A 26,612-nucleotide genomic window follows, 5' to 3' on the forward strand; every position below is an offset into this window, starting at 1 on the left:
TGGGGGAGGCCCATTCAGGCACAAAAACTTACTGAGTTTCTAACTCTGAGCTTAATGCAGATGAGTTAAATGCTGCAGGCGATACAGGGATCAAACAGATGTGGCTGTTTTCCTGCAAGTCACCTAGAGTCTGTGAGAGAAAGAGCAAGGCGAATTTATTCATTAAATAAATAATAAATTATTTATTTAATGAATTTTATTGCATATCTACTATATGCCAGGCACTGAGGTAGACATGCGTAAGCATTTATGAGTGAGACAGACCAGCCCTTCCTCAGGGAACTTGTTCTAGATGGAGACAGAAATCGAACACTTAATTAATTATAAAAGTAACACAACCTGGGGAAGGGGCAAGGGAAAGGATGCCACCACAGGAATGCTTAAGGAGAAGAACCGATCAGTTTGAAGGACCATTGAAGGATATACATTATAACCGCAACAGACTTTAAGTCCAGTGAAGACTCACAAGATGGAGAAATCAATTTGGAAGCACACAGAAGAAAAAAGAAGTTCTTCTACTGCATTTTGGAGGAGGAATGTAGAATTTAGACAGAGTAGGTGTCAGTTTGGTGACCTACACAAAGATGATCGATGATCAGAGCAGGAAATCACGGAAGGGCCAGAGGGGATCAGGGTCTAAGGGAGAGCTGAAAAGACCTTTAGATGTCACCTGGCCGTGGGCGGAGGATCCAGCCCAGGGCACAGGGCCACATGGCACAAGTCCCAGACACCTGGCTAAATGATTTAAACGTAGGACCCGCACTGCATAAAGCCAGAAAGTGGTGTTAAAATTCCAGTGTTTCTAACAAGGCTTTATGTGACCATGGCTATGTGACCTTCTCTCACTGAGCCTGAGCTCCCTCTCTGATAAAACAGAAGCAGTAAGTCACACCTCCCGGGCCTGTCACATGATCAAAGCTCAAAAATATTAGTTCCGTGTTCTTAAGTGGCCAGGGAAGAGTCCATGGCTGTCTCTGTGACATGGTGCCAGGGTCAAAGAGTTCTAGGAAGTACCATACCACGTCAGCATGGAGGCTGGATCTGGGAAGTAGGAGGTGTTTGTCCAGTGGCCGAGTGGGGACACTTGGGATCGGGGTGAAGACCAGGAGTGAGGTACCAGGGGCCTGAATGAGGGAAAGGTCAGTAGGGATCAGGAAGGACTCAAAGATAATGTCAACATTGTGAGACTTACTAACTGGGAGGATGGTGGGGTAATAAGCAGAAACAGTGACATGAGGAAAATAAATTTGTTTGAGCTGTTTTTGGAAATGGAGAATAAATTACTTTTAACTTTACAAATAATCTACACAGAGAGCTTCAGTAGATACCCAAACTATGGAGTTCAGAAACGCCGTTAAGCTGACAGTGTGAATTTGGGAATTACTTTACAGCCATCATCGTTGGAAGCCACTGGCACAGAAGAAGTAATTGCAAAGGGAATGAAGCCTAGTGAGAACCTAGGAAGAGCATGTACTCCATTCAGGAGGCAAAATGTAAGCAAAAGGGCAGCCCAGGTGGCTCAGTGGTTTAGCACCACCTTCAGCCCAGGGTGTGATCCTGGAGTCCCGGGATCAAGTCCCATGTCGGGTTCCCTGCATGGAGCCTGTTTCTCCCTGTGCCTATGTCTCTGCCTCTCTCTGTGTCTCTCATGAATAAATTATAATTTTTTAAAAATTATAAAAAATTTTATAATTTTTAAAAATTATAAAAAAGGGTAAGCAAAAGAACATCCTGATTAAAAGAGAGAGAGAGAGAGAGAGAAAAAGATTTCTGATTACTAAACACGACCTAATCTAGTTGCCTAGGGAGAATGCACTGCCATGCAGCCAAGAGAGGAAAAGGGAGACATAGAAAGTGGGATGGAGAGCCTTGAGGAGGTCGTGGGCAGTCCCTGACCTTGGAGAGTATCTCTAGGGAGACAGGCGGAGACAGGCTACAAACGCAGGACAGAAAGGATGGTAAAAGGTAGAAGTTGTAAAGACGTGCTCTGGGGAAGTTTATTAGCAAGGAAGTAAAAGAGGACTCAGTTATTCATTCAACAAATATTTACTGAGCATCTGCTATGTGCCAGGCACTATACTACAGGCCTATGAGACAAAAGCCTATGATGAGATAATGCATCGCTTAGGGGTATGGAGGGTTGAAAGATTTCTTTAAATAGAAGAAACAGGGCAGACTCTGTGGCTCAGCGGTTTTTCGCCACCTTCAGTCCAGGGTGTGATCTTGGAGACCCTGGATGGAGTCCCATATCAGGCTCCCTGCATGGAGCCTGCTTCTCCCTCTGACTGTGTCTCTGCCTCTCTCTCTCTCTCTCTCTCTCTGTGTCTCATGAATAAATAAATAAAATCTTTAAAAAAGATATTTAAATAAATAAATAGAAGAAACAGGGACATATTTTATACTTGGGGTTTGGGGTGGGGAGAGAGCAAGGAGGCCAGGGGAATGAATGTGCAGAGGACAGGTAAAGAAGCAGATGCTGACAAGACAAGGAGAAAAGCTCCTGTCTGCCAACAGCTGCAAACTCCTATACATACACCCACATTTCTGTCCCCAGGGTACTTCCTGAAGGTAAAGGGATAAACTTAAGAGATCCTAAAGGGGCAGGTAGTACATCTTATTATATTTTACTGCAGTCTGGATTTTCTGTCTACTTCACCTTGAAATTAGATGCACTCTTTAATCAGGGAACAGTGAGGGAGGGACCTTTTCATAGCACTTCCATTTAATTATAAGGTTTGTGCCAGTCCTTCCTTGAATCATGTTTGCATCCTTCAGTGCTCATCATATTTGCTAGCTTAGGGCTTCTTGAGAACTTCTAAAACCAACTTTTCTAGATCGGTGGATCAGTCCTGCTCTGCACGGTAGCACAAAGGACCGCCGCACAGACTCTCATCCACACCCCATTCACCATATAAAATCTCCAACTAGGCAATGCTGTAAAACATCACATAAAAACGGGGCAACACATTCTTGGCAAGAGAACGGCCAGGCTTACTCCAGTCTTCCACTGGTGTGTGCTCACACCATCTTCATGTCCGATCTCTGCCCGATCTCTGCCCACATGGCAGGCGCAGCAGGGGTGCAGGAGGGAGAGACTGGAAGTGTGGGTGTTCACATCTCAGGTGTGGGTCAGCAAAACCCCCAGGGCTCTCCCCAAACTAAGACTGTGATTCAGGGGGTCAGCAGCTGCTCTCCACTCCAACCTGATCCAACTCAGAAGGACAAACATAGTGACGGGCAAGGACAAGAGACAGAGACAGGAGAATTATGTACCATGTCCCTACACACAGAAGACCAAAACCTGAGTGAACAGAAGCCACAGCATCAACACTAGGGGCCTCCTGACCAGTTTATGTATTAAACACAGACTATCACTGGGGCTGACGCAGCACCCACCAGGACCAAGGTTGTTCAAATATGATACACTTCCCTAAATTCGCAGCCTCTCATGTGCCTCCCCCACTCAGACCCTCCTCTCGGGACCCCACCCCCACAAACAGAAACCAAAACATTAGTGCCGGGACTCCAGTACTACAGCCACATCCCCTCTGACTGATGCCCACACCATGTCGGCATTAAATATTCAGAGTGTCACCCAAGGCTATTACTAGTCCCATCTTACAAGAAGGAAGTGGAGGCCCAGAGAGGGTATTTAACTTGCCCAAGATCACAGAGCTAGTGAAATTGGAACCAGAATTCAAAACCTGTCTGCAGGACTGCAGAACCAGTGTCTAAGGCAGCCTTATAATGCATTGTCCAAACTGAACACTTCTGAGAGCAAAAAGGATGCCAGGACACAAATGCAGACAGGGCTGTGACAGGCAAGCTCCGGCCACCATCACGTGCCCTCCAGGTCCTGAGGAGCAGGAGAAGAAGGGCCAGGAGAAGGTGAGACCCAGCCCTACATGCTTGCAGAGTCCCCTCGGGACTTCCTAAAATGACTGAGGACTGTTGCTTTCCCCACTGGTTGCAGGATTTGTTAGTCTGGGTTCATAATCCTGTAGTTACTAATACTAAAGTACATCTTTAAAATTTCTAATAATTTTTATGCCTATTTTAGAGACAATGTGCAGAAAGGATGCTGGAGAAGCTGCATGTGCTTGGGCTATAGCCCAGGAAAGCAGGTGGCACTACAGACAAGTGAGAACTTGAGTCAGGAGAGGAGACCAGCTCAGGACTCAGGCAGGTGAATGGGAAGGGGAGATGGGTTATCATCCACACGTGGGTGCTCACCACAGAACAAGATAAACTGAGCGAAACCACCACACTCAGAGTGAGGGCCAGAACCAGTGGTTCAGAACAGACATGGAGTAGATCTGGACCTGAGTTCAAATCCTAACTCTACCAGCGACCCATACAAATCACTTTCTCTGTTTCTTTCTCTTTTCTTATATTCTATTTATTTATTCATGAGAGATACACAGAGAGGCAGAGACATAGAGAGAGAAGCAGGCTCCCTATGGGGAGCCCAATGTGGGACTCGATCCTGGGACTCTGGGATCACGTCCTGAGCCGAAGGCAGATGCTCAACCACCAAGCCACCCAGGCTTCCCTGTTTGTTTCCTTCTTTGTAGGAAGAAAGGTGACAACATTTACCATACACAGATTCTTGTGAGGTTTAAATGAAATAGCGTAAATATAATGCTTATATCTGGCACATCCTAATGGGCCAGCACTTTGGTAGGAAAAAAGCGCTAGGGGATGGAACAGATGAACTACAATCTATAGGGTTCAGTCACTGGATGTGTGCTGAGATCGGAGAGTACCAGAGTGGCTCCCAGGTTTCTGGCTTCAGTGACAAGGGAAAAAGCAGTGCCACTGATTTTAACAGAGAATGAGAGGCCTGGCAGTGGTGAGGAGGATTGAGCTGACACTGATGAGCTTGGCAGTATGGGTTTGAGCATTGCTGGCATATAGGTGGTGTTTAACCCTAAAAGGTAGAAGCAGGGGGTGCCTGGGTGGCTTGGTCCCTTGGGCATCTGACTCTTGATTTTGGCTTGGGTCATGACCTAGGGTCATAGTTATAGGATCAATCCCAGGTCCGGTTTCATACTGAGCATACTGCTTGCTTGGTATTCTCTCTCACCCTCTCCCTCTCCCCACCACACCCCCACTTCACCGCCCTGCCACTACTCACCATCTCTCTCTCAAAAAACAAAAACAAAAGGTAAAACCTAGGGTCTGTGGACCCCAGCATCTGTGAACAAGATTTAGGGAGAATGAACATTTAGAAACTATATTCAAAATGCGGTTTATGTGCATTTTCCTGATTGAAGCTCTCACTAAATTTTCAAAGGAGTCTAAGAGCCTCTCAACCCCACCTCCAGGTCACAAGCCACCAGTGCAGAGTGAGGCCCCCTAGGGGGAACATGGACATTCAGGGCTCAGGCAGAGATAAAAAAGAAACTATCATGGAGAGAGCACGAAACCCATGACATCGAGAAAGAGACCGAAAGAGGCAACTCTAAAGTCAGATGAGGGTGGAGTCTACTAGATCAGCACTGAGTCCCTCAGGGGAGGTCACTACAGTGGCTTCAGCTTTGGAAGTGAAGGGGAGGGAGGGGCTGCCATTGCAGGTGGCACAAACCAGTGGTTTATGGCCACTTCATGAAAAATGGAAGGCCCTCTAGCAGGGGCCTTGTTCACCAGGTAGCAATGGGACTGCAGCAAAGGTAGTCTCCCAGATGCAAGTCCATTTCCAGGTCCCATACAGCCCCTCCCACACCGCCCACGGCAAGCAGATGGCAGCCTACCGCTTAGGTTTCCAGCGCTTGAAGGCCCAATGAAACCAGTGCCAGGCAGCCCACTGCTGAGGAAAGGCCTCTACCGTTTGTTTTACCAGAAAGAGCTCACAGCACCAAGGCAGGGCCCTGACACAAGCGCACGTGTTAGATGCGCATGAGGCACCTGCAGACAAGGGTAACGTCTTAGCTCCAGGCAAGCTGGCCATGCAGCCAGTTCGTGACCTCACTACTCGGGAAAGTCTGGCTCAGGGTCCAGCAGCCGTTGTCCTGGGCAAGCTAGTGAGTCCCAGTCTCACTCCCCTCCCTCTGTAACACGTGAGCAGTAAGTCAGCTTCAGGCTGGGCTGTCATCATTTAATGAGATCATATATTTAAGCACGGAGCTCAGCTCTGATACACCATCAGCTCGACGGTGCTACTTCACTCGTCTAGAGCCGCGCTGTCCAAACGTGAGCTACATCTGTAATTATACCTTTTCCAGTAGCCCCATTACAAGAGCAAAAGAAATAGATGAAATTAATTTTAATAAATTTTACATTATCCAAAAGATTATCACGTCAATATAAAATGAATATAAGACTATTAATGTGGTATTTTACATTATTCTTCCTATCAAGTCTCTGAAATCTGGTAGTTTACACTTGTCACATGCCTCAATCCAGACTATTCTCATTTCACGTCCTCAACAGCCACAAATGGGGCCTCCGGCTCTATGTCCTTCACAGGCCGAGGAGGCCATGATCCTCTACCTAAGAATCACATTTTCCCATTACATTTTGAAATGATTTTCTCATCTATTACTAAGTAAAATCCATATTTTTAATTGCATTTCAGCCCTTTCTACTTTAGCCATAGACTGCTAAAGGTTCCTGGTGTGCACAATATGCAAATGTTTTAGTGATGCTCCCTGAAAACTCACCAGAGTGGACCATATAGAGAAAAAAAAAATGACCAGATGACAATGAAAGAACTGCCAAGTGATGAGCTAAGCTGGTGCAAAGGAATGACGGGGAGGGAGGGCGTATGATATATTTAAAGAGCCAAGAAAAGGACAATCTCCAGAGCCTGGCTCAGAACTGCTAATAAAAAAGCAGCACTGTCAGCCCAGTATGAGTTGGAGGGGTGTAGGGGGTGTTGGCAGGGGGAGGCCATGAGCACCAGCCTCAAAGGATCAGAGGCACACAGTGAGATCTAAGCAAACAACAGCCAGGGCCTCGGTCAACAGCACAGATACACAGCTCTGGGGAGCACCAGCCATAACACTGCCTGGTACTAACTGTGGCTTTATCTTCAAAGGCAGAACATGAAGAAAGATGGAGAAGTACTGTCTTTTAGGGGAAGTCAGGAAAGAATCTCAAACCTTTTCTTTTTCTGTAGTCATGAGAGAACTAATCTAGTACAAAATGTATTTTTCCAAGTGTTAGATTTAAGGGAGTAACAAACTTTTGGCATGAAATATTGATAGAACGTTCACTGTGTATATTAACGTACTTTTTCAATGGCCATTTAATAGAATAATATAGATTTTCTAAGAGGTAGATTCAAAGTCTGCAAAAAAAAAAAAAAAGAATTTAAGCAAGGAAATGAAATTACTATCTTAAGTAGTCACACTCATGTTTGCTTGGGTGCTGAGACCACTTCAGCAAACATGAGAAGCTCAGTTTTAGAAAGTGTCTGGGCCACCGACAATAGGGGCAGCAGCCCTTCACCTCTCCCTGGCCCCAAAGTCATCCGACATGTCAGTATGCCATCCTCGCGGTGAACAACGGTGCCCAAAGACATCCAGCTCTATCTGATGAGCTCTGACTCAGGGGTGCAGGAGATGTAGAAGCCAATTAAGAAATATAAAAGGGTCATGCTTCAGCTTGGACATGTTCTTACTAAAAAAAAAATTCTATTTAGGATCATAAAGGATACTGTGAAATCCAGTAAACCTGGGTATCTGCTGGTGGTGTGACTTTGCATATATTACTTAACTTCTCTGATTCTAAGTCTCTCCACCTATAAAACAGATGAGATCAACTTTGCAGAAATTTTGTGAAGATGAGACATAATATACATAAAAGTGTCTGATGAAACACATCCTTAATAAAAAGCTATTGCTATTGATAATAACCACAATAATCAATAAGATACTCAAATGTATTTCCACATCATTATAGAGGCTTAATGGGAAAGGTTTTAATTAAAGGCAATGTAAGATAAAGGTCCCTAAACTGACTTCCTTTTTGAGTCTGTCTACACCAGCGCACATTCATTTTCTCCCTCTTTGAAACCCCTAATGGTTAGATGGGCAAGAACTCCTTCCTCATGGTCTCAAAAGGCTCTCTCAAGCTACCAGGGTTTCCTTGCATCAGGAAGAAGTGTATCTGAGGGACGCCTGGGGGGGAGGGCTTCGGCCCAGGGCGTGATCCTGGGGTCCCAGGATCCAGTTCCACATTGGGCTCCCCACAAGGAGTCTGCTTCTCTCCCTGCCTGTGTCTCTGCCTCTGCCTCTGTGTCTCTCGTGAAGAAATAAAGAAATCTTTTTTTTTTTTAAATGTGTAGTATGACTTTTTCCCTCAACAGCAGTATTTGCATTTTAAGAGGGAGTTATCCTAAAAAAGACAATGCAAAGAAAATTATCTTAAAGTCTAAGAAATGTAAATGTTAATTGCTATAAACCTGCTGATACAATGCCTTTCTATGCTGGTTGTAGAATACTTGGCACCAGTGACAATACATGGGAGAGAAGCCCTTCCTCAAGACCCACTCCAAACAAACTGTACACTCACTTGTACTCCAGGTGAGTCTGGTTTCAAGTAAGAGATCTGCTTACAGCCACCCAAGCACATGATAATTGCTGTGCACGGATGGCTCTGTGTGCCTAAGTATGAACTTCAAGTTGATAAATAGCCCTGTTAGGATCTCAACAACACGTAGGGTTCATCTACCAAACTGGAACACACACCTGGCTTGCTTCTGGCGTGAACTGGTAACGCAAGCGGGAGCCCCTGTGCTAACACATCCAGGGGAGAGACCCGGTGAGCTCACCTTTCTTCGGCCTGGATGTCACTGGCAGGGACTCCTTTTTTTCCATTGCTACTTCTCTTTCTTTCCACCGGCGGATCTGTTCCTCCCTCATCTTGAAGAACAGGATCTGTTTCTGTTCTTCGCTGAGCTCTGCCAGCAGATCGGGATCTATGTACATTTCGGATAGTATCTGCTTCAGCATCTCTGCAGGTCGGGAGTCTTTTACACCTGTGGCAGAAGTTCTTGAAAATGCCCTCCAGGTGGCCTCCCCTGGGCTGGCACCCAGGGCACCCGCACACCTTCCCAGACTCTCAGCAATCCTAGTGACCCAGACGGTGACTCGGAGAGCTGGCCCCTGGCTCCTGGAACCACGGATACCGTCCACAAAGCTGTTCAGGAACCTGCAGAGAGCAATAGGAAAAAACAGGCAGTGTTCAAATGTGCAGACGCCAGGCAGGGGCAGGCTCATGAATCAAGCTTGGAGGAAATACAGTATCACTTTTCATTTCAGGTGAAAGGAGAAGAAAAGCCGAGGCATGCTTTGTTAAGAGTTTGTGTAACCTGTATCCCATAATTTCCAGATAGTATATCAAAAAAACAAAACAAATCCTAACTTTTTACAGGTCAGTCTCAGGGAAACAAAAAAAATTAACAGAGGTTTGGTCTTCTCCCAACTAAGCAAACATATTATTACCTTAGAGCCTAAGCACCAACTGGATGGCTGAGAAAAGAATAAAAGAAAAAAAAAAGGCACAGGAAGAAATTAAAAGATTTTCTCTAAACAACTTATTTCAAAAGAAAATACTGTTTTTGAGATTTCACAGAATTATGTACCCCAAACCAAACCAAAACCGGGCCATGTTCAAGGAAGGAAAAAAAAGAAATAAAAGTCAGACAAGGCAATCTCCAGACAGCCCACCTGAACCATGAAAACAGTGTAGGAGCAGGAGAAAACATCCCTGTATATTCTTGAAGGTCACCAGGTTTTAAGTTTATCTGTCCCATATATTTAATTTACTAAAATCTGAATTTACGGACCAGAAAAACTGGGAGAATAAAGAGGTAACTAGGTTCATAATAAAGGCTCCTGATTTACTAAAGAGTTTCTTAGAGGCTCCTTTGGTAAGAAGCCACAGGCTCCAGCACTCACAAGTGCACTCACAGTGGTTGGGGGTGGGGATGGACGATTCCATTGAGGTTTCATGTAACTTATGCATTTCTACTTAGTTGATTTTTTTAAGACTTTTAATTTTTTTCAATATAATAAGATGCACAAAGAAGTTTACTTACTGCGACTTTTCAGGATCACCGGTGTTAAAGAAGTTGACTGGGAATTTGGTGCTCACAATGCCTCAGATAATCTCACCATCTAGCCATGCCTCTCAAATACCTCCTCTCGCCAACTAAGTGCAAATGCTCACAAGCTTCAGACTATCACTTAGTCATACACCCCCCCCCCCCCCCCCCCCCCCCCCCCCGGCTCCTTGGCTCCTCTTCGGCCCTTCACCTTGTCATCCCCACAGACTCCCTGGGAGCTCCCCTGTAGCTTCCCTTCTCCTTCTTCTTCCCTGCAAAGCTGTTCCTTCATTTACACAAGCATGTTCAACAGATGGGACACCCCAGGATGTTTGCATACACAGCACATACTTAAATTCACTACCTATTCATTGTGTAGCTGGGACCTTTATTGAGGCTGGAACTATTCTTGCTAACTGCATCCTATAATCTCCTGCAGCTTTCAAACTACTGGAACTCAAATGGAACACAACATTAGAAAACTTTTAGGGGAGCCTGAGTGTCTCAGGAGGTTGAATGCCCGACTCTTGGTTTCTACTCAGGTCATGATCTCAGGGTCATGCACTGAAGGTGGAGCCTACTTAGGATCCTCTCTCTCCCTCTGCCCCTGGCCCCCACCTAAATTTTTTTTAAGGGAAAAAATTTAAAAACAAATAAAAGCAGTGTTTGACTCTAACTTGGTCTGCTGTGTCCCTCCAAAGTTCCCTTGCTTTGAAAGATGACCCTCAAAGTCTGTCACAAAGAATTGATATTCTGTAATTTTTTTTGACTTTTGGGTTCCAACAAGCTCCTGGAGGGGCATGTCCAAAAAAATCCACACTAAAGGAGAATTTGCCAGAGGCTGAGCTCTGTCTTCCTAGGAACAACAGGAAGAGTCTGGCTCCCCAGCACACTTGACTCCAGGGCTCTGAGACAAAGTGGTAAAAAACAAGAGTACTCCTTGATGTTCCAATAGGTGTCCTTACATTGGCACATCCCATGACTGATGATTGACTTTCACAGAAATAAAACATGGTAGAAAAGGAAGAACCCAGCGAGGCCTGAGGTTCTGTTTTGTTCCCTATTTTGAATGGGGTGAATCTTAGCAACAGGGATAGCATGGCCTAAAACCTGGAACCCTGAAAGGGCCAAATTCACACTGTTCCCCTCTCCCCTGCCCACAGTACTCCCAACGATAAGAGCTTGCACGCACTGTGCCAGCCACTACCTCAAGCACCTTGAATGTATTAACTTATTATATTTTCACAGTTACCCTGGGGATCCCTACTGCCCTTTCACAGATGAAGAAGATGGAGAGTGGCAGAACTGGGCAGTCTGACTCTAAGTTGGCTCTACTGTCCTCCATTTGCACAACAGAGTTTCTCTATAAGCTCAGAATCAGCATATCATCAGGATATGGTACCATGTATGAAATTTCAGAATGAAGAACAGTAGGATCTTACAGCAATGTAAATGCTGACTTGAAGGTGTGTGACACACAATGCCTCTGAGGGGCAGAAGCCTCATCTAGGTAACTGTAGATAAGCTGAGGGGAGGTCAGGTATGAAAAAGACCTCCCCCAAGGAAGGAAGCAGGGAAATGTTACAGTGGCCCATGTGTGCATGTTTGCCGACTTGATTCACAGGTACTTCGTGTTCTCAGTTTCCCCTCTCACAGCCATCAGGAGTTGCACAAATGGTACAGCCTCTCACAGGTGTGAAGAGTTCCATGAGACACTCATGCTCTTTCACAGTTTTAATTTGAGTTTGTTTTGCCTTTTCTGGCAAACATGGATTTTTAGCATTAAACTTAACTGCTGGATCTCGAAGGAAAGACACTGGCTTCCCTGTGTCCTCAGTGGATACTCAGCTAGCACTTGCCTTGGAGTCAGGCAGATGAATAATATTCATGCCATTCTAAGGCTGTGAATTAACTCCTTCCTCCCTTACACTTTCAGAAGGAAAACTCAGCACAGGGTGATCACAGAACACCTAGCAAGGACCCCAGCATGAGCTTCTGAAGAGCTGTGTGCCCTTCAGCTGTCATTTCACTACTTTGTTTTCCCATTCGTGAAATGAGGAACTGCACCATACATCTTTGTAATGTGAAGACTATGTCATAGTCTATGTGAAGTTACAGACACAAGTGGAGGTAGGGTAGAGGAAACAGGAATGAGGAAACTAACCAGGGTTTTTCCCACTTTCAGTCCCTGAAAGGACAACCACTGACACTGATTCAAACTTTGAATGACTTTCCTCATCTAACACACTTGAGAGCAGCAAACTTCCAGTTATTCAAGATCCAATAAAAAGAAAAGCTAAGCTAACTCAGTTTTCTTCTCATATAGCACTTTACTTAAAAAAGGAAATGACAAGCAACAAGCCCAAATCTGCTATTTATTCCAAAACTAAATTTCTAAAGGGTGATAGGATCAGTTGTTTTCCAGGATAACATACATTTGGCCTGACTCTCACATCATCCATAGCCCTGTTCGACAAAATAAAAATTGTGTTTCTCATGATTCTAAGACCTTGGGGGGGGGGGGGGGCAGGTAGATAAAGCCTAAATTATAGCAGTAATGTAATATAGACAGTAAAACTTTAATGGTAAGAATATAATTTAGAGCACCTGTGTGGTTCAGTCAGTTAAACATCCCATTCTTGGTTTGGCTCAAGTCAGGATCTCAGGGTAGTGGGATTGAGTCCTGCCTTTGGCTTGGCACTGACCATGGAGTCTGTCCCTCTCCCCCCTTTCCTCCCCCTACTGCCTCTCTCGCTCTCAAATAAATAAATAAATAATAAATAAATACAATCTTTTAAGAAAATGAATATAGTTTGAATATAGTTTGAATTGTACTTCTTTTAAAATGGCTGGCTATTTTCAGATTTTCATTTATCTTATTCAACTTCACTTAATAGAGTTTATCTGCAAAAGGGCTATTTTTTTTCTAAAGATTTTATTTGTTTATTCATGAGAGACAGAGACAGAGAGAGAGACACGTAGGCAGAGGGAGAAGCAGGCTTCCTGTGGGGAGCCGGATGAGGGACTCATTGGGGATCAGGACCTAAGTCCAAGGCAGACTCAACCACTGAGCCACCCAGGTGCCCCAAAAGGGCTATTTTTGAGGATAAAATGATTTACCAGAGGTGATAGCAATTTGGTAAGTTTTGTACATATGTGCCATTCTTCAGAAATGTGAAACGACTGTACAGATTTATCTAGGAAATTGCACTCATGGGCCAAATCTACGCCTGCATAGGACTTCCACGTGTTTATTCACTTTCTAAAGCTCCAAGTCGTTAGTATTCCGTCCGCAATCCGAAGCCTCTCAGGCGGGGGCCTGGCTGGCTCTGCGGGTAGGGCATGCGCAATCTTGATTTCCCTGTTCTGAGTTCGAGCGGGTGCTCGTGTTTACTTAAACAAACAAACAAAAAACCCTTTTAGGAGGTGAGGAGACTAAGATTAGAGGTGCCCTTGCTCCTGCGCCCTGCGCCCTGGGAAGGGAACGATACCGTTAAGGAAGCCTACAAACTGGCACCTGCGCGCCGGCTATCGGTGCCCCCGCGAACCCGAGGGCCAGAGCGGGCAGGGGCGGGCGGGCGGGGCGGGCAGGGCGCCCACCCGACTGGGAGGACCGAGGCTGGGCTGCCGTCCTGCGGGCGGGCCCCGGGGAGCCGGCTGCCCCGCGGTCCCGGAAGGTCTGGGCGGCGGAGTTCCGCGCGGGCGCGGGCGCGGGCGCGGGCGCTCGTCGGCGGGGGCGGGAGCGCGGTGCCGGGCCGCGGAGGAGGCCCGGACCCACGGCAGGCACAGGCCCCGCGGGTGCTCCGGCGCTCCCGGCTCGCCCACCCCCGCCGGCCGCCTGGGCTTGGTGACGCGCCCGCGCCCCTCCCGGTGCCCCAGAAGTGCTCGCCTTCCCCCTGGGGCCGGCGCCTCCCGCGCCCCCACCCGCACGGTCCCGCGTTCTGCCCCCTGGCCCCGCAGCCCCCCGCACCTACCGGGCGGGGCCCGCGCTCCCCAGCAGGTGGCCCCGGGCCACGCGGCGTCCAGCGGGGCCGAGACGGAGGGAAGGCGGCTCAAACCCTCGGCCTCGCTTGTGCAAACAGTGTCCCTGCGCGCCCGCCCGCGCTGCCCCACCCGCGGCCCGCGTGCCCCAGCGGCTGACTGGGTGCTCGCGGCCCCACCCGGGCCCCTGGACGCGCTCCAGGCCCAGGCGTCGGCGCGGCCTGCTGCCCCAGGGGACCCCCCAGCCCGGGCACCCGGCCCCGAGCTGCCGCGTGTGGGGGCCAGGCCGCCGCCCCCCACCTGCAGCCCGCCGAGGCCGCCGCGCCCTCTCGGCCGCGGGACGCAGTGGTGTCAGCGGCCCGGGCCTGCTCCGCCGCGGGGCTCAAGGGCTCCTGCAAGCCCGGGCCTGCGGAGGCGGGAGGCCTCGGTCACACGGACAGCCCCAGCAGGCCGAGTCAGCTCACCTCCCGGGTCGCCTCCCGACTCCCGGAGCTTACTCTACCCGCCCCGCCCCCGTTTGTTGACATTAAAGTCATTTATCAGACACTCGGGCACTTGTCAGCACAGGCCACAAAGCTTTGTAGGGCAGAATCAAGGAGGCGAAAGGCTGGAAAGATGCAGGCTGCAAACAACAGACACGGAGGGAAAAATGAAAGAACTCTGGAGAAAGGAAAGAAGGTAAAGGAATCTTGTGAATAGCAGCAAGAACAGGTTGGGGTGGTGCCGGAAGGGAGGAGCTGACGGAGTACAGGAAAGTTGGGCAGAAGCGAGTAGAAACGTTGCAGGGCATTTTCCATTGTGCAGGAGCGTTGGGAATGTGCGCGGAGAAATAGCCTGCTCTGGGGAACCCCACCCTGCGCATGGTGGGGAGGAGTCAAGAACACTGAGCCTTCTCTAGTCCTCTCCACAGCCCACCTGATACATTCAGGGGTCTGATTGGCTTCCTTCAAAAGTGAAACTTTCTTCTTCCTAACTTCTCTAGACCTCAGAAGTTACTCAAAGTTAGAAAGAGCCTTGGGGGCAGAGAGAAGTCCTTGAGAACCTATTTAGGAACCATTCTAGGGATCGCATCAGGGGAGAATTTCTGGTTTACTTTTGGTTCCCACTGCTTATTAAATGAATGGCCTGTGACTGCATTTGGCTGGATTGTCTCTTGCCCCTGGGTAGCGGCTGTGGCCAGCTGAAAATGAATCCTCCCATTTCATGGATCCAGCAGTTGAAGAACTAACAGGTGGTTCATCAGTCAGTAAAATTTTCCTACAACGGACACTGGTTGCAGCGGATGACCTTCCCCGACGCTCAAGTTCATGTGCTGATAAGTCTTTCTTTATAAGAGTACTCCCACTTGGCCACTAACCTGTCTGTACTTCGGTTTTCCCTTCTGGATAATAACAACGCCTACCTCATGAAGTTGTTGTGAAGGTTAAATGAGATGATATATGTAATGTGCTTAGAATAGTTCGTGGACTGGTGAATGTACAAATACATTAGCTTATACTATTTCACATCACATACTGCAGTTTCAAGTTATAACTTCATACTCAGACCTTGGATTTTGCCTTGTGTGGTACCTAGACTCCATGTTAACCTCAGTGATCCATCCCCACCTCCTCAGTATGTCACTTCTGAGATTAGGTTGTAAAAGACGTGAGCACATGCCTGGCTGGGCATCCAGCACTGGTCTTTGAGGCACGACTGTGAGAACACCAGCCTCAAATTTGTAGTGCACGTTCTGGCCCACCAGCAGCCTGGGTGACTGCTAAGTGTTCTCCATGCAAGCAGTGGGCAGAGCCGCTAACCCTGTGAACAAGATGGGAGATGCTGAAGCAGGCAAGAAGATCTTTATTTAAAAATGTGGGGGCACCTGGGTGGCTCAGTCGGTTAAATGTGCGCCTTCCACTCAGTGGTGATCAGGGTTCTGGGATCCAGCCACACATGGAGCTCCCTGCTCAGTGAGGAGTCTGCTTCTCTCTCTCTCTCTGCCTGCCGCTCCCTCTGCTTGTGCTCTCTCTCTCTCAAATAAATAAATAAAATCTTCTTTTTTTTTTTTTTTTTTTTAAATGTACTCAGTGCCACACAGTGGAAAAAAGTGGAAAACACAAGACTGGTCCAAATCCCTGGGCCTTTTGAGATGAAAAACAGGACAAGCACTAGGATTTTCTTATTCCAGTGCTATCAAAAACAAAGGGGTTATCTGTGGAGAGGAAACTCTGATGGAATATTTGGAGAACCCAAAGAAACATATCCCTGGTCTTTGCTGGTCTTAAAAAGTGGAGTGAAAGAGAAGATCCTACTCTATATTTGAAACAGGCAACATCTTCATAAAATGCTCTTGCAACTTAAAAAATATTAGTTCTAAGTCAAAACTTTCTAATTTCAAATATTGCATGTTTAAAGAAGTCATTTTTGATCTTACTTGATCAGCCTGTAATAAGTTTAACATTTAAAAATAAGAGTTGAAATTAACAAAATAAATAAAAATAATTTTTTTAAAAAAACCTTGTAGCTTGTCTTGGTTTCTCTCTCTCTCTCTTTCTCTCTCTCTCTCTTTCTCTCTTTCTCTTTCATCTTTCACTCTAAAGGAAGTCAACTGCTCCGTCATGAGCAAACCTTTGGGGAGGAATTGAGGACTCCTGCCAACAGCCACAGAATCAATTTGGAAGTGAATCCTCCAGCCCTAGTCAAGCCTTTGGGTGGCTGCAGCATTGGCTTATAGCTTCGGTACAAATTCATGCAACCACCTAATTAAGCCACTCTCCAATTCCTAATCAACAACACTGAGGTAGTAAATTTGTGCTATATGAAGCTACTAAGTTTGAGGAAATTTGTTACATGGCAATGCATAACTAATATATACCTCCTCATTAGTCTTGTTTCTAAGCCAGTTTTAGATAGCTTTTGTGTACAGAAAATTTCATATACTGGATAACTTCTGTAAATGCAGATCCAAAGACCTCACCTCAGAGCTAGGGAATATAATGTCTGTGAGGCCCAGGCAATAAGCACTCCAAGTGATTAGATCAAAAATGGGGTTACAGATCATGCTTTCAGAAATTCTGCTCCAGACTCTCCTGAATGCAGTTGCCAAAGTCATCTTTTTTAAACATTAACTCTAATCCTTCATATTTGGTTGCTAAAAATCCTTTGATGACCACTCCTTCTTGTTTCAAGTAAGAAGAAACCTCCTGTCAGCTTTCAAGGACGAGGGCAGCCTAGTATTCATCTTCCTCAGCTTTATCATCTCCCTAATACAGACCCTGCATTCAGATAATCTGGTATTTTCCTGGCTCTTAAACCTACACAAGCTCTGCAGCTTCACACTGTGGCATTTGTCTAAAATGTCTTGCCCCAGGGTCCTGGGATGGCTCAATCAGTTAAGCATCCAAATCTTGAATTCACCTTGGGTCTTGATCTTATGGTTGTGAGTTTGAGCCCCATGTTGGGCTCCACCCTGGGTGTGAAGCCCACCTTAATTAATTAATTAATTAATTGAAATGCCTTGCCCTATAACTTGGCTTATGAAAATTCTACCTATTCTTCAAGCATTAATCTTTAGGAATCCTTTCCTGTCTCTTTTGTCCTCAGCCGGAAGCAATCCCTGCCTCTTCTATATTTCTAGTGCTTATATCACAAGTTAGCATTTAACACATTCAAGAACCAGTTAGTGAACTCTTGCTAAGTGCTGGGCCCTGTGGTGACATTGGAGGATGGCAGAGAGCAGACAGCCAGGGCTCCTGCTGCATGCGTAGCTGTATATGTTTTATGTCTCTTTGATCGTAAACATCTTGATCACAAAGACTAATCCTATGCAAGTTTGAGTCTTACCCACACGCAGGCACACAGTAGGTATTCAATGCGTGTCAGCTGGATGGGTGTTGACAGCCCAAATGAATTTTAGGGTGTACACAAATACCCTCAGCAATCATTCAGTGTGGAGCCTGGCAACTCATCTTGTTTCTCTCCTGCTTTCCCTGCCATCCTTCTTGTCTTGTGCCTCTTTCCTGTATTTGTGAATATCTCCCTTTTCCTCCTTTTATTTCTGTAGTTCTTTTTCTATCCTCTTAATTTTGTCCTCCTTATCTTCTACCACCTTCCTTTTGGTTTCCTCTCTCCCATCACCCAGTATTTTCTCTTTCAATTGACACAATTGAAATTAAATTAATTTCACAAGTAGACAATTAAAATGTTACAGATTCTAAAAAACATCAAGTGGCTCTGTTCTTTACTCATGAGGCCCTCCCTTACTTTTCCTCCCTTTGGGCCAGTGCTCTTACTAGTGGCCTAGGATGCCCTGTGAGGAGGACTGCTGCCTCACATGCTGGCAGCACATCTGATAGGTGGGAGGTCTGGATGACTAGGCCTTGGCAGGGCACAGGTGCTGAGCATCTACTGTTGACTGGCCCCTTGGCATGTGGAGACATGTACTACGCGTGTCACCAGCACATGTGTTCAGGAGCGCCCCAAGGCCCATCCAGGGCCAGTGCTCCAAGAGAAAAGCTAAATATCTATTTACTATATGCTAATTTTTTAAATTTGTCATTTATTTGTAGTAATGGATACCATGAAACAAATAGCCTACATTCTTTTTTTTTTACAAAAATGAGAGACTTTAAAAAAAAAAGATTTTATTTTTTTGACAGAGAGGGACAGAGAATACAAGCAGGGAAGTGGCAGGCAGAGGCAGGACCCTGGGATCATGACCTGAGCTGTAGGCAGACGCTTGAGCAACTGAGCCACCCAGGCGTTCCTTTTTTTTTTTTTTTTTTTTTTCTTCTTTATCTCTCTCATTCTTTTTTTTTTCTTTTTTTTTTTTTTTTTTTTTTTTTGGTGAAACACAGAATGTCTTATCAGAAACTCAGAGCATAGATTTTGAGGAAATAAGTTCATAAAGGTAATTCAGGGAAAACACTGAAATTAGAATATTTTAAAGATGAAAGTAAACACCAATAATTTATATTTATGAAAATGAATAAAATAAAGCCCTCACAGAGCCATAAAGGAATGAGAATAGTTCAAAATTAAACATAACTGCTGGCAGAAAACTGAAATAGCACACTTTCAATACATTTTTTTATGATTGGTAACTTAACAGATTTATTTTGAGATTTGATCAAGTTCTAGTAAAGTTGAAACATTTTAGTATTTTTCTTTCACATCTACTTCACATTCACTGTGGGGCAAATGTATGACTTTAAGAATTAAAAATGTGGGGGCCCCTGGTTGGCTCAGTGGTTGAGTGTCTGCCTTCTGCTCAGGTCGTGATCCTGGGGTCCTGGGATCGAGTCCTGCATCTGGCTTCCTGCAGGGAGCCTGCTTCTCCGTCTACCCCCTGCTCATGCTCTCTCTTCACTCTCTCTCTCTCAAATAAAAGAAAAATCTTAAAAAAAGAAAAAAGACATTATGTGTTCCATATATCTCTGTAATGTAGTGGTAAGCAGACTGTGGCTCAGAAGAACTGCTCATCTGAGGCTTGGGGATAGAACTGGACAACTTACACCCCAAGTGATGTGGGACATCTGAGAACAGCCTGTGTTAACCCATGCTCTCTTACAGGTTGAAGCTCTGAAGAAAGCTTTTCTCTTTCCTGAGAAAGGAGCAGAAACCAGCTTCGACCAGTACGGTGATGTTCCCTGAACCTTCCCACGAGCTCTGAGTACATCACCTAATGCTAACAAAACCAAAGTCTCATCCCTTCCTTGGACCAGATTCAGAACCAGGTCTTGATTTCCTGACATCGCTCATCTTGCGATGTTTGCAAAAAGTACACAAACTCTTTTTAGTTTTATAAGAATTCGCTGCCTGGGAGCACAGAAGTAGTCTCGAGCATGTATTAAAGTAACCTTGGGAGGTTTAATATTTGTCCCTTTCCCCCTCTCCCAAGGGGCTCCTATTTGATTGGAATGGGATAGCACACAGGCATCAACATTTTGTTCAAAGCATCCCAGGAGATCCTAATGTGTTGCCAAGGCTGAGAACCACCAAAATATTTGGAAACAAACTTAATTGGCTATGGTTTTTGAAGGAGCAGTGGTGGCAGTCCCTAGACTTTATGAAAACAGAGACGTCTGGGTGGCTTAGCGGTTGGGCATCTGCCTTTGGATCAAGGCTTGATCCTGGAGTCCCGGGATCGAGTCCCACATTGGGCTTCCTGCATGGAGTCTGCTTCTCCCTCTGCCTGTGTCTTTGCTCTCTCTCTCTCTCTCTCTCTCTCTCTCATGAATAAATAAATAAATAAATAAATAAATAAATAAAATAAATAAATTTTTTTCTTTGAAAAAAAAAAAAAAGACTTTACGAAAACAGCCATGAAGCTAGATATTCATGTCTTGGGTTCCTTTCTTAATATAAGTCCCACCACCTTCTCTGGAAATGAATGTTACACCAAACCCAGTTATTTAAATACTACGAAACAGGTGACAGCGTCTGGCTCATCATGGCTGCTTCAATATATCTAACTTTTGCTTCTTTCCTTCCTTTCACTGCTCCTGGTTATGAAAGCCAGATGTTCTCTCTGGCCTTCCAGTTGAGGAAAGCACTTTCCTCTCTAGACCAGAGGCTGCCCCCCACAGCAGGGCTCCAATGTGTGGTCACGTCCTTCTTTCCTGGAGGTAGCTCCAGTTCTGCCCCCAGCAAGTCTTGCCTTCTCCACCAAACCAGTTCCCTCCATTGTACTGTTTGCCTGAGGACTTTTCTCTAACTAGAAATTGGAGTTCATTCCACCCATGGGTAAGAGAACATACTTTGCCTCTTCCTCTAAGGATATGTTTAAATAAGAGCCAGCTTATGGCCACAGTAGTGAGTGCTATCATTTAGTTTATGACAGAAACTTGGTTTTTATTGGCATGTTAATGTTTTAATGACAAGGCATTTTGTGCAATATCTAGCATAGTAGAAGGTTATGGCCAATAAATGACAGATCATGCTATACAAAAGAGAAATATGAAAGAGGGAAGACTTTCCCTTGTGGAGTCTCTACCCACATAGAATGTATATAACCACACTTGCCAACCCTCATTGGGATTAAACACTACATATTTATGAGTTCTCATTAAAAGACTATAAACCATACAATGTTTGGGACCAGAAGGAATCTGAACATCACCTGGACCCCATTCTGCCACTGAAAGAAATGAGGCAAAAACAATTTTAATAATTACAGAACTAGCTGATCAGAGGCATATCCAGAATTTCAAAAGACTGACACATAATCTTTGCAGAGTTCTTATACTATGCTAGATTAACTAGTTCATTTGCCTTACTGAACTCAGGAAAGTGAGAGTTCACCACATCCTGTGATTCTCTCCTAACATAAAGCACCCCTGTGTGTGGAGAGGCATACAGGAACTGCCCTCAGGCTGCACTGGTTCTTGGCCAGCAACTGGTGCACAGGATCACTCCAGCCTCCACTCCCAGCACTGGGCTCACAGGACAAGACCTGCAGATAACATGCTACACTTTCAAGCCCCCTCTGGAGGAAACAAAGCTGAGGCTGAGACCCTATTAAGTATAACATGCAGGTATTGATGAAACAACAAATTCATTCTGAATGTTAGGTTCTGACCAAAGGAGGAAGCATAAGGAGAAGGAAGGGATAAATTGAGAAGGAATAGAGGAATCAATACCAAAAGAATCAAGAGAATGGAAGTGAATTTGAACATAATTTGGTTGATTTCTTAAGTGAGCTTTCCTTGGTGCTTTCCTTTGGAGCTTCAAATTCACACTTTTTTCTTGTAGGGGAGTGGCTCACACAGCAGAGAAAGCAAGAGTGCATTTGGCTTCCAGATTTTGAAGAATCCTTAATGGAGGAAGAATTTCTGGCCAGTATTGGACATGAAAGCATGATGTGTGTGTGTGTGTGTGTGTGTGTGTGTGTGTGTGTGTGTGTGTTTATTTATTGAGTGCTTTTCATGGTCCAGTTATTTTTTTAAATTGAAGTCTAATTGACATGTATCACTATGTTAGTTTCAGGTGTACAACATAATGATTCAATATATGTATACATTATAAAGTGATCATCACAATACTATCTAGCTACCTACCATCCATCCTCATATAGTTACAAAAAGTTTTTTTCTTGTGGTAAAAATTGTCAAGATTACCCTTAGAAACTTTGAAATATGTGATACAATATTACTGACTAGTCACCACACTGTGTATTCCATCTTCATGACTTCATTTTATAACTGGAAATTTGTACCCCTTGACCCCCTTCACCCATTTTACCTGGCCCCCAACTTGCCTCCCCTCTGCCAACCACCAATCTGTGAGTTTTGTTTTGATAGATTCCACAATTAAGTGAAATAATATGGTATTTATCTATCTCTGACTTCTTTTGCTTAACATAATACCCTCAAAGTCCATCCATGTTGCAAATGGCACGATTTCATTCCTTTTTGTGGCTGAATAGTATTCCACTGTAGATGGACAGGTAGACAGATAAACAGACCCACCACAATTCCTTTATCCATTCATCCATTGGTAGACTTTTAGATTGTTCCCATATCTTGATTATTGTAAATAATGCTGCAATGAACATGGGGGTGCAAATATCTTTTTGAGCTAGTGTTTTCATTTTCTTTAGATAAATACCCAGAAGTGGAATTGCTGGATCATATGGTAGTTGATTTTTGATTTTTTGAGAAAGTTCTATATTGTTTTCCATAGTGATTTCACCAATTCACATTACCACTGAGAGTACACAAGGATTCCCTACCCTAGATGTCCTCAATACTTGTTATTTCTTGTCTTTTTGATAATGGCTATTCTGACAGGTGTCTGATAGTTGTGGTTTTAATTTGCGTTTCTCTGATGATTAAAGAAGTTGAGCATCTCTTCATGTGCCTGTAGGTCCTTTGTATGTCTTCTTTGGAAAAATGTCTATTCAGATCCTCTGTCCATTTTTTTGGTTGAATTGTTTTTATTGTTGTTATTGAGTTGTGTGAGTTCTTCACATATTTTGGATATTAACCTTTTATCAGATATATGGTTTACAAATATCTTCTCCCATTCAGTAGGTTGCACTTTAATTTTGTTGATAGTTTCTTTCACTGTGCAGAAGCTTTTTAATTTGATATAGTCCCATTTGTTTATTTTTGCTTTGTTGCTGTTGCCTCTGGAGTCGGATCAAAAAAATATTGCCAAGATACTGTCAAAGAGCTTAGTACTTGTTTTCTTCTAGGAGTTTTATGGTTTATGGTCTTTCATTCAGGTTTTTAATCTATTTTTTGGGGGGGGGGCTGTGATAGAATCCGTTTTCTTTTATTTATGGTAATACTCTGAGAAAGTGAAATAACAAAATTATTTAAATAAGGAAATCTATTCTATTTGGAATTACAGGAATAATGAAGAAACATAGATGCTTTTGTTCCAGTCATAATAAATTTTGTACTCGCTAATGTGTTTTGACATTTAAGCTATTAAAAAAGATGCAACAAAGAAACATTAACTGACCTCTTTTTAACTAAAAGCCAAAGAGAATGGAATCAGCTTGTCATCAATGTTTCAATACTTACTGATTGGGTTTATAAAGCTTGTTTATTTTTTATTTTTTTTAAAGCTTGTTTAATATCAAACATTTTTTTTTTCAAAATTAGTATTAGTGAAAGAATAAACAGTAGTAAAGTTCTTCCTTATGGACAAAAGCTTCCTGGAACATTAAAGATCCCAGCCATACCCACCTCACACAAAACACTATGAAAAAGCAGAACCAACCATTTGTTAATTCTTAGCATTTTCCCATCTTGGAGCATGCAAAAGCAAGATTGCCTTTCTTGACACTACTAATCTATATCTATGTATATATCTATGTTTTTTAAAGTTTATTTTTTATTGTAACTCACATTTGAATCTTTAAACAACTATCTATGAAGGAGGAAGGTGGATAGACCACTGACAATACTTGTTTCTTCTTAGCCACAGGAACAAAGGCAGAGTTCAGACCGGGCCTCTGAGGGTAAGGCTCCTGACCCAAACCGACCCCCCTGCACTGGGTTCCTAATCACAAAAATTACACTGTTTTGGTAACAGGTTCCTGGACAGTCTCCTGACCTATTTCCAGGGACTGCATGGCTTCATCCAGGCTGCTCATCACTGCGGTGGAGAGGAAATCATCAGAATGAACATTTTCTCTTTCAAAAGACTTCATGGTTTCTAGGCTGAACATCATTGTGCCTCCATAGCGTTTCCCTCGGGGCTTCGCCACCAAGATGCGAATCAGCCTTTTGGCGCCTCCCCATGATGAGGATCTCAACCTTGCCCTCGGAGTTGGGCTCTCTCATCTGGAGCAGGACCTTGAACTCCCGTTCGAACCCCGGGACGAGGGCTCTGCTTGGTCCGAAAATCTTCTCCAGCAGACGGGCATCCACATGAAGCACGGATGGCTTCAGAAAGTGCTTAAACCTACACCAGTACCGTTGAGTGTGGACAAGGAGCCAGTTCTTGGAGAGAGAATACTTCTTGCTGGCTCCTGAGCCGTGCGATCGGTGCAGGGTCTTCATCACGAAGGGCGCCACTGCTGTACCCTGGACGGAATCCGCAGGAAGAGACCGTTTTTAATCTATTTTGAATTAATTTTTGTGTATGGTATAAGAAAGTGGTCAATTCTTTTGCACGTGGCTGTCCAGTTTTCCCAACACCGTTTATTAAAGAGACTCTCCTTTCCCCATTATATATTCTTGCCTCTTTTGTCACAAATTAATTAACCATATGCATATGGACTCTCTACTTCATTCATCTGTGTGTCTGTTTTTATGCCAATACCATATTGTCTTGATTACTACAGCTTTGTAATATAGTCTGAAATCCAGAAGTGTGATGTCTCCTGCTTTGTTCTTCTTTCTCATGATGCCTTGGCTATTCTGGATCTTTTGTGGTTCCATACAAATTTTAGGACTGTTTGTTCTATTTCTGTGAAAAATGACTTTGGAATTTTGTTAAAAATTGCACTGAATCTGTAGATTGTTTTGGATAATGTGGCTATCTTGACACAAGGATTTTTTTTAACACTATTGATACTTCCAGTTCATGAGCATGGCATATCATTTTTTTGTGTCTTCTTTAGTTTCTTTCATAAATGTCTTACAGTTTTTAGTGTACAGGGTTTTGACTTCTTGGTTAAACTTATTTCTAGGTATTTTATTCTTTTGTTTTTTTTTTTTAAAGATTTATTTATTTATTTATTTATTTATTTATTTATTCATGAGAAACACAGAGAGAGAGAGAGAGAGGGAGAGAGAGGCAGAGACACAGGCAGAAGGAGAAGCAGGCTCCATGCAAGGAGCCTGATGTGGGACTCCATCCCAGGTCTCCAGGATCACACCCTGGGCTGCAGGCGGCGCTAAACCGCTGTGCCACCGGGGCTGCCCTATTTTATTCTTTTGATACAATTGTAAATGAGATTGTTTTCTTAATTTCTCTTTCTGATAGTTCACTGTTAGTATATAAAAACACAACAGATTTTTGTGCAAGCATATCTCACAGATATTGCAGGTTCAGTTCCAGACCACCACAATAAAGTAAATATCACAATAAAGCAATCCAAATAATTTTTTTATTTTCCAGTGCATGCATATATAAAGTTCTGTTTATAACATACTGTACTCTATTTAAAGTCTGCAATAACATCATGTCTAAAAAAACAAGGTACATACCTTTTTAAAAAAAAGATTTTATTTATTTATTCATGAGAGACACACAGAGAGGCAGAGACATAGGCAGAGGGAGAAGCAGGCTCCCTGTGAGGAGCCCAATGCAGGACTCCATCCCAGGATCCTGGGATTATGACCTGAGCCGAAGGCAGATGCTCAACTGTTGAGCCACCCAGGCATCCCAAACAAGATATATACCTTAATTAAAAATGCTTTATTGCTAAAATATGCTAAATATCATTAGAACTTTCAGTGAATAGAAATCTTTTTGATGTTAGAGGGTCTTGCCTTGATGGTGATGGCTGCTGGATGAGGTTAGTAGTTGCTAAAAGTTGGGGTTGCTATGACAATTTAAAACAGGACAACAATGTAGTTTGCCACATAGATCGATTCTTCCTTTCACTGGAACATTTAGAGGCTATTGTAGGGTTATTAACTGGTCTAATTTCAGTATTATTGTGTCTCTGGGAATAGTAAGGCAAAGGAAAGAGAGAGAAGCAGAATAGTCAGTTGATAAAGCAGTCAAAACACACACATTTATTGATTAAGTTTGCTGTTTTATATGGATGTGGTTCATAGTGCCCTCAAAAAATTGCAACAATAACATCAAATATCACTAATCAGAGATCACCATAACAAATATGATGAAAGTGATAAAGTTTGAAATATTGTAAGCATTGCCAAAATGTGACACAGATTGGAAGTGAGCAAATTCCATTTAAAAAATGGTGCCAAGGGGATCCCTGGGTGGCTCAGTGGTTTAGCACCTGCCTTTGGCTCAGGGCGTGATCCTGGAGCCTCGGGATCGAGTCCCACGTTGGGCTCCCTGCATGGAGCCTGCTTCTCCCTCTGCCTGTGTCTCTGCCTCTCTCTCTCTCTGTCTATCATGAATAAATAAATAAAATCTTTAAAAAAAAAATGGTGCCGATAGACTT

General features: G+C 44.2%; 2 protein-coding genes across 6 annotated transcripts in view; one reads left to right on the plus strand and one right to left on the minus strand.

Moving 5' to 3' along the window:
- The window catches only part of SH2D4A (SH2 domain containing 4A), a 71,367-nt gene extending 56,549 nt beyond the window's left edge, over nucleotides 1–14,818 (minus strand). For 2 of the 5 annotated variants that reach the window (XM_072776753.1, XM_072776750.1), the window contains exons 1-2: nucleotides 14,497–14,818; nucleotides 8,777–9,156 (exon numbers count right to left, since the gene is read on the minus strand). In XM_072776753.1, the coding sequence (XP_072632854.1) occupies nucleotides 8,777–8,957 (181 nt within the window). In that variant the 5' untranslated portion in view covers nucleotides 8,958–9,156; nucleotides 14,497–14,818. Of the gene's footprint in view, nucleotides 1–8,776; nucleotides 9,157–14,025; nucleotides 14,236–14,332 lie in introns of those variants that run through there. The other 3 variants (XM_072776751.1, XM_072776752.1, XM_072776749.1) reach the window with 3 other exon arrangements.
- On the plus strand, nucleotides 11,726–25,054 carry LOC140604508 (uncharacterized). Its single transcript, XM_072775748.1, has 4 exons — nucleotides 11,726–11,744; nucleotides 14,235–14,710; nucleotides 19,586–19,647; nucleotides 21,767–25,054. Exons 1-4 carry the CDS (start codon nucleotides 11,726–11,728, stop codon nucleotides 21,819–21,821), a joined length of 612 nt encoding a protein of 203 aa, XP_072631849.1. The 3' UTR covers nucleotides 21,822–25,054.
- The last annotated feature ends 1,558 nt before the right edge of the window (nucleotides 25,055–26,612 follow it).

Source organism: Canis lupus, chromosome 15 (genome assembly GCF_048164855.1).
Source record: "Canis lupus baileyi chromosome 15, mCanLup2.hap1, whole genome shotgun sequence".
Lineage (NCBI taxonomy): Eukaryota > Metazoa > Chordata > Mammalia > Carnivora > Canidae > Canis > Canis lupus.

Excerpts from the sequence above, each read along its gene's own strand:
- LOC140604508 (XM_072775748.1), top strand. Across the intron at positions 14,711-19,585 it reads CTCTGGAGAAAGGAAAGAAG|GTTGAAGCTCTGAAGAAAGC; the intron begins GTAAAGGAATCT and ends GCTCTCTTACAG. Across the intron at positions 19,648-21,766 it reads GCAGAAACCAGCTTCGACCA|GGGAGTGGCTCACACAGCAG; the intron begins GTACGGTGATGT and ends TTTTTCTTGTAG.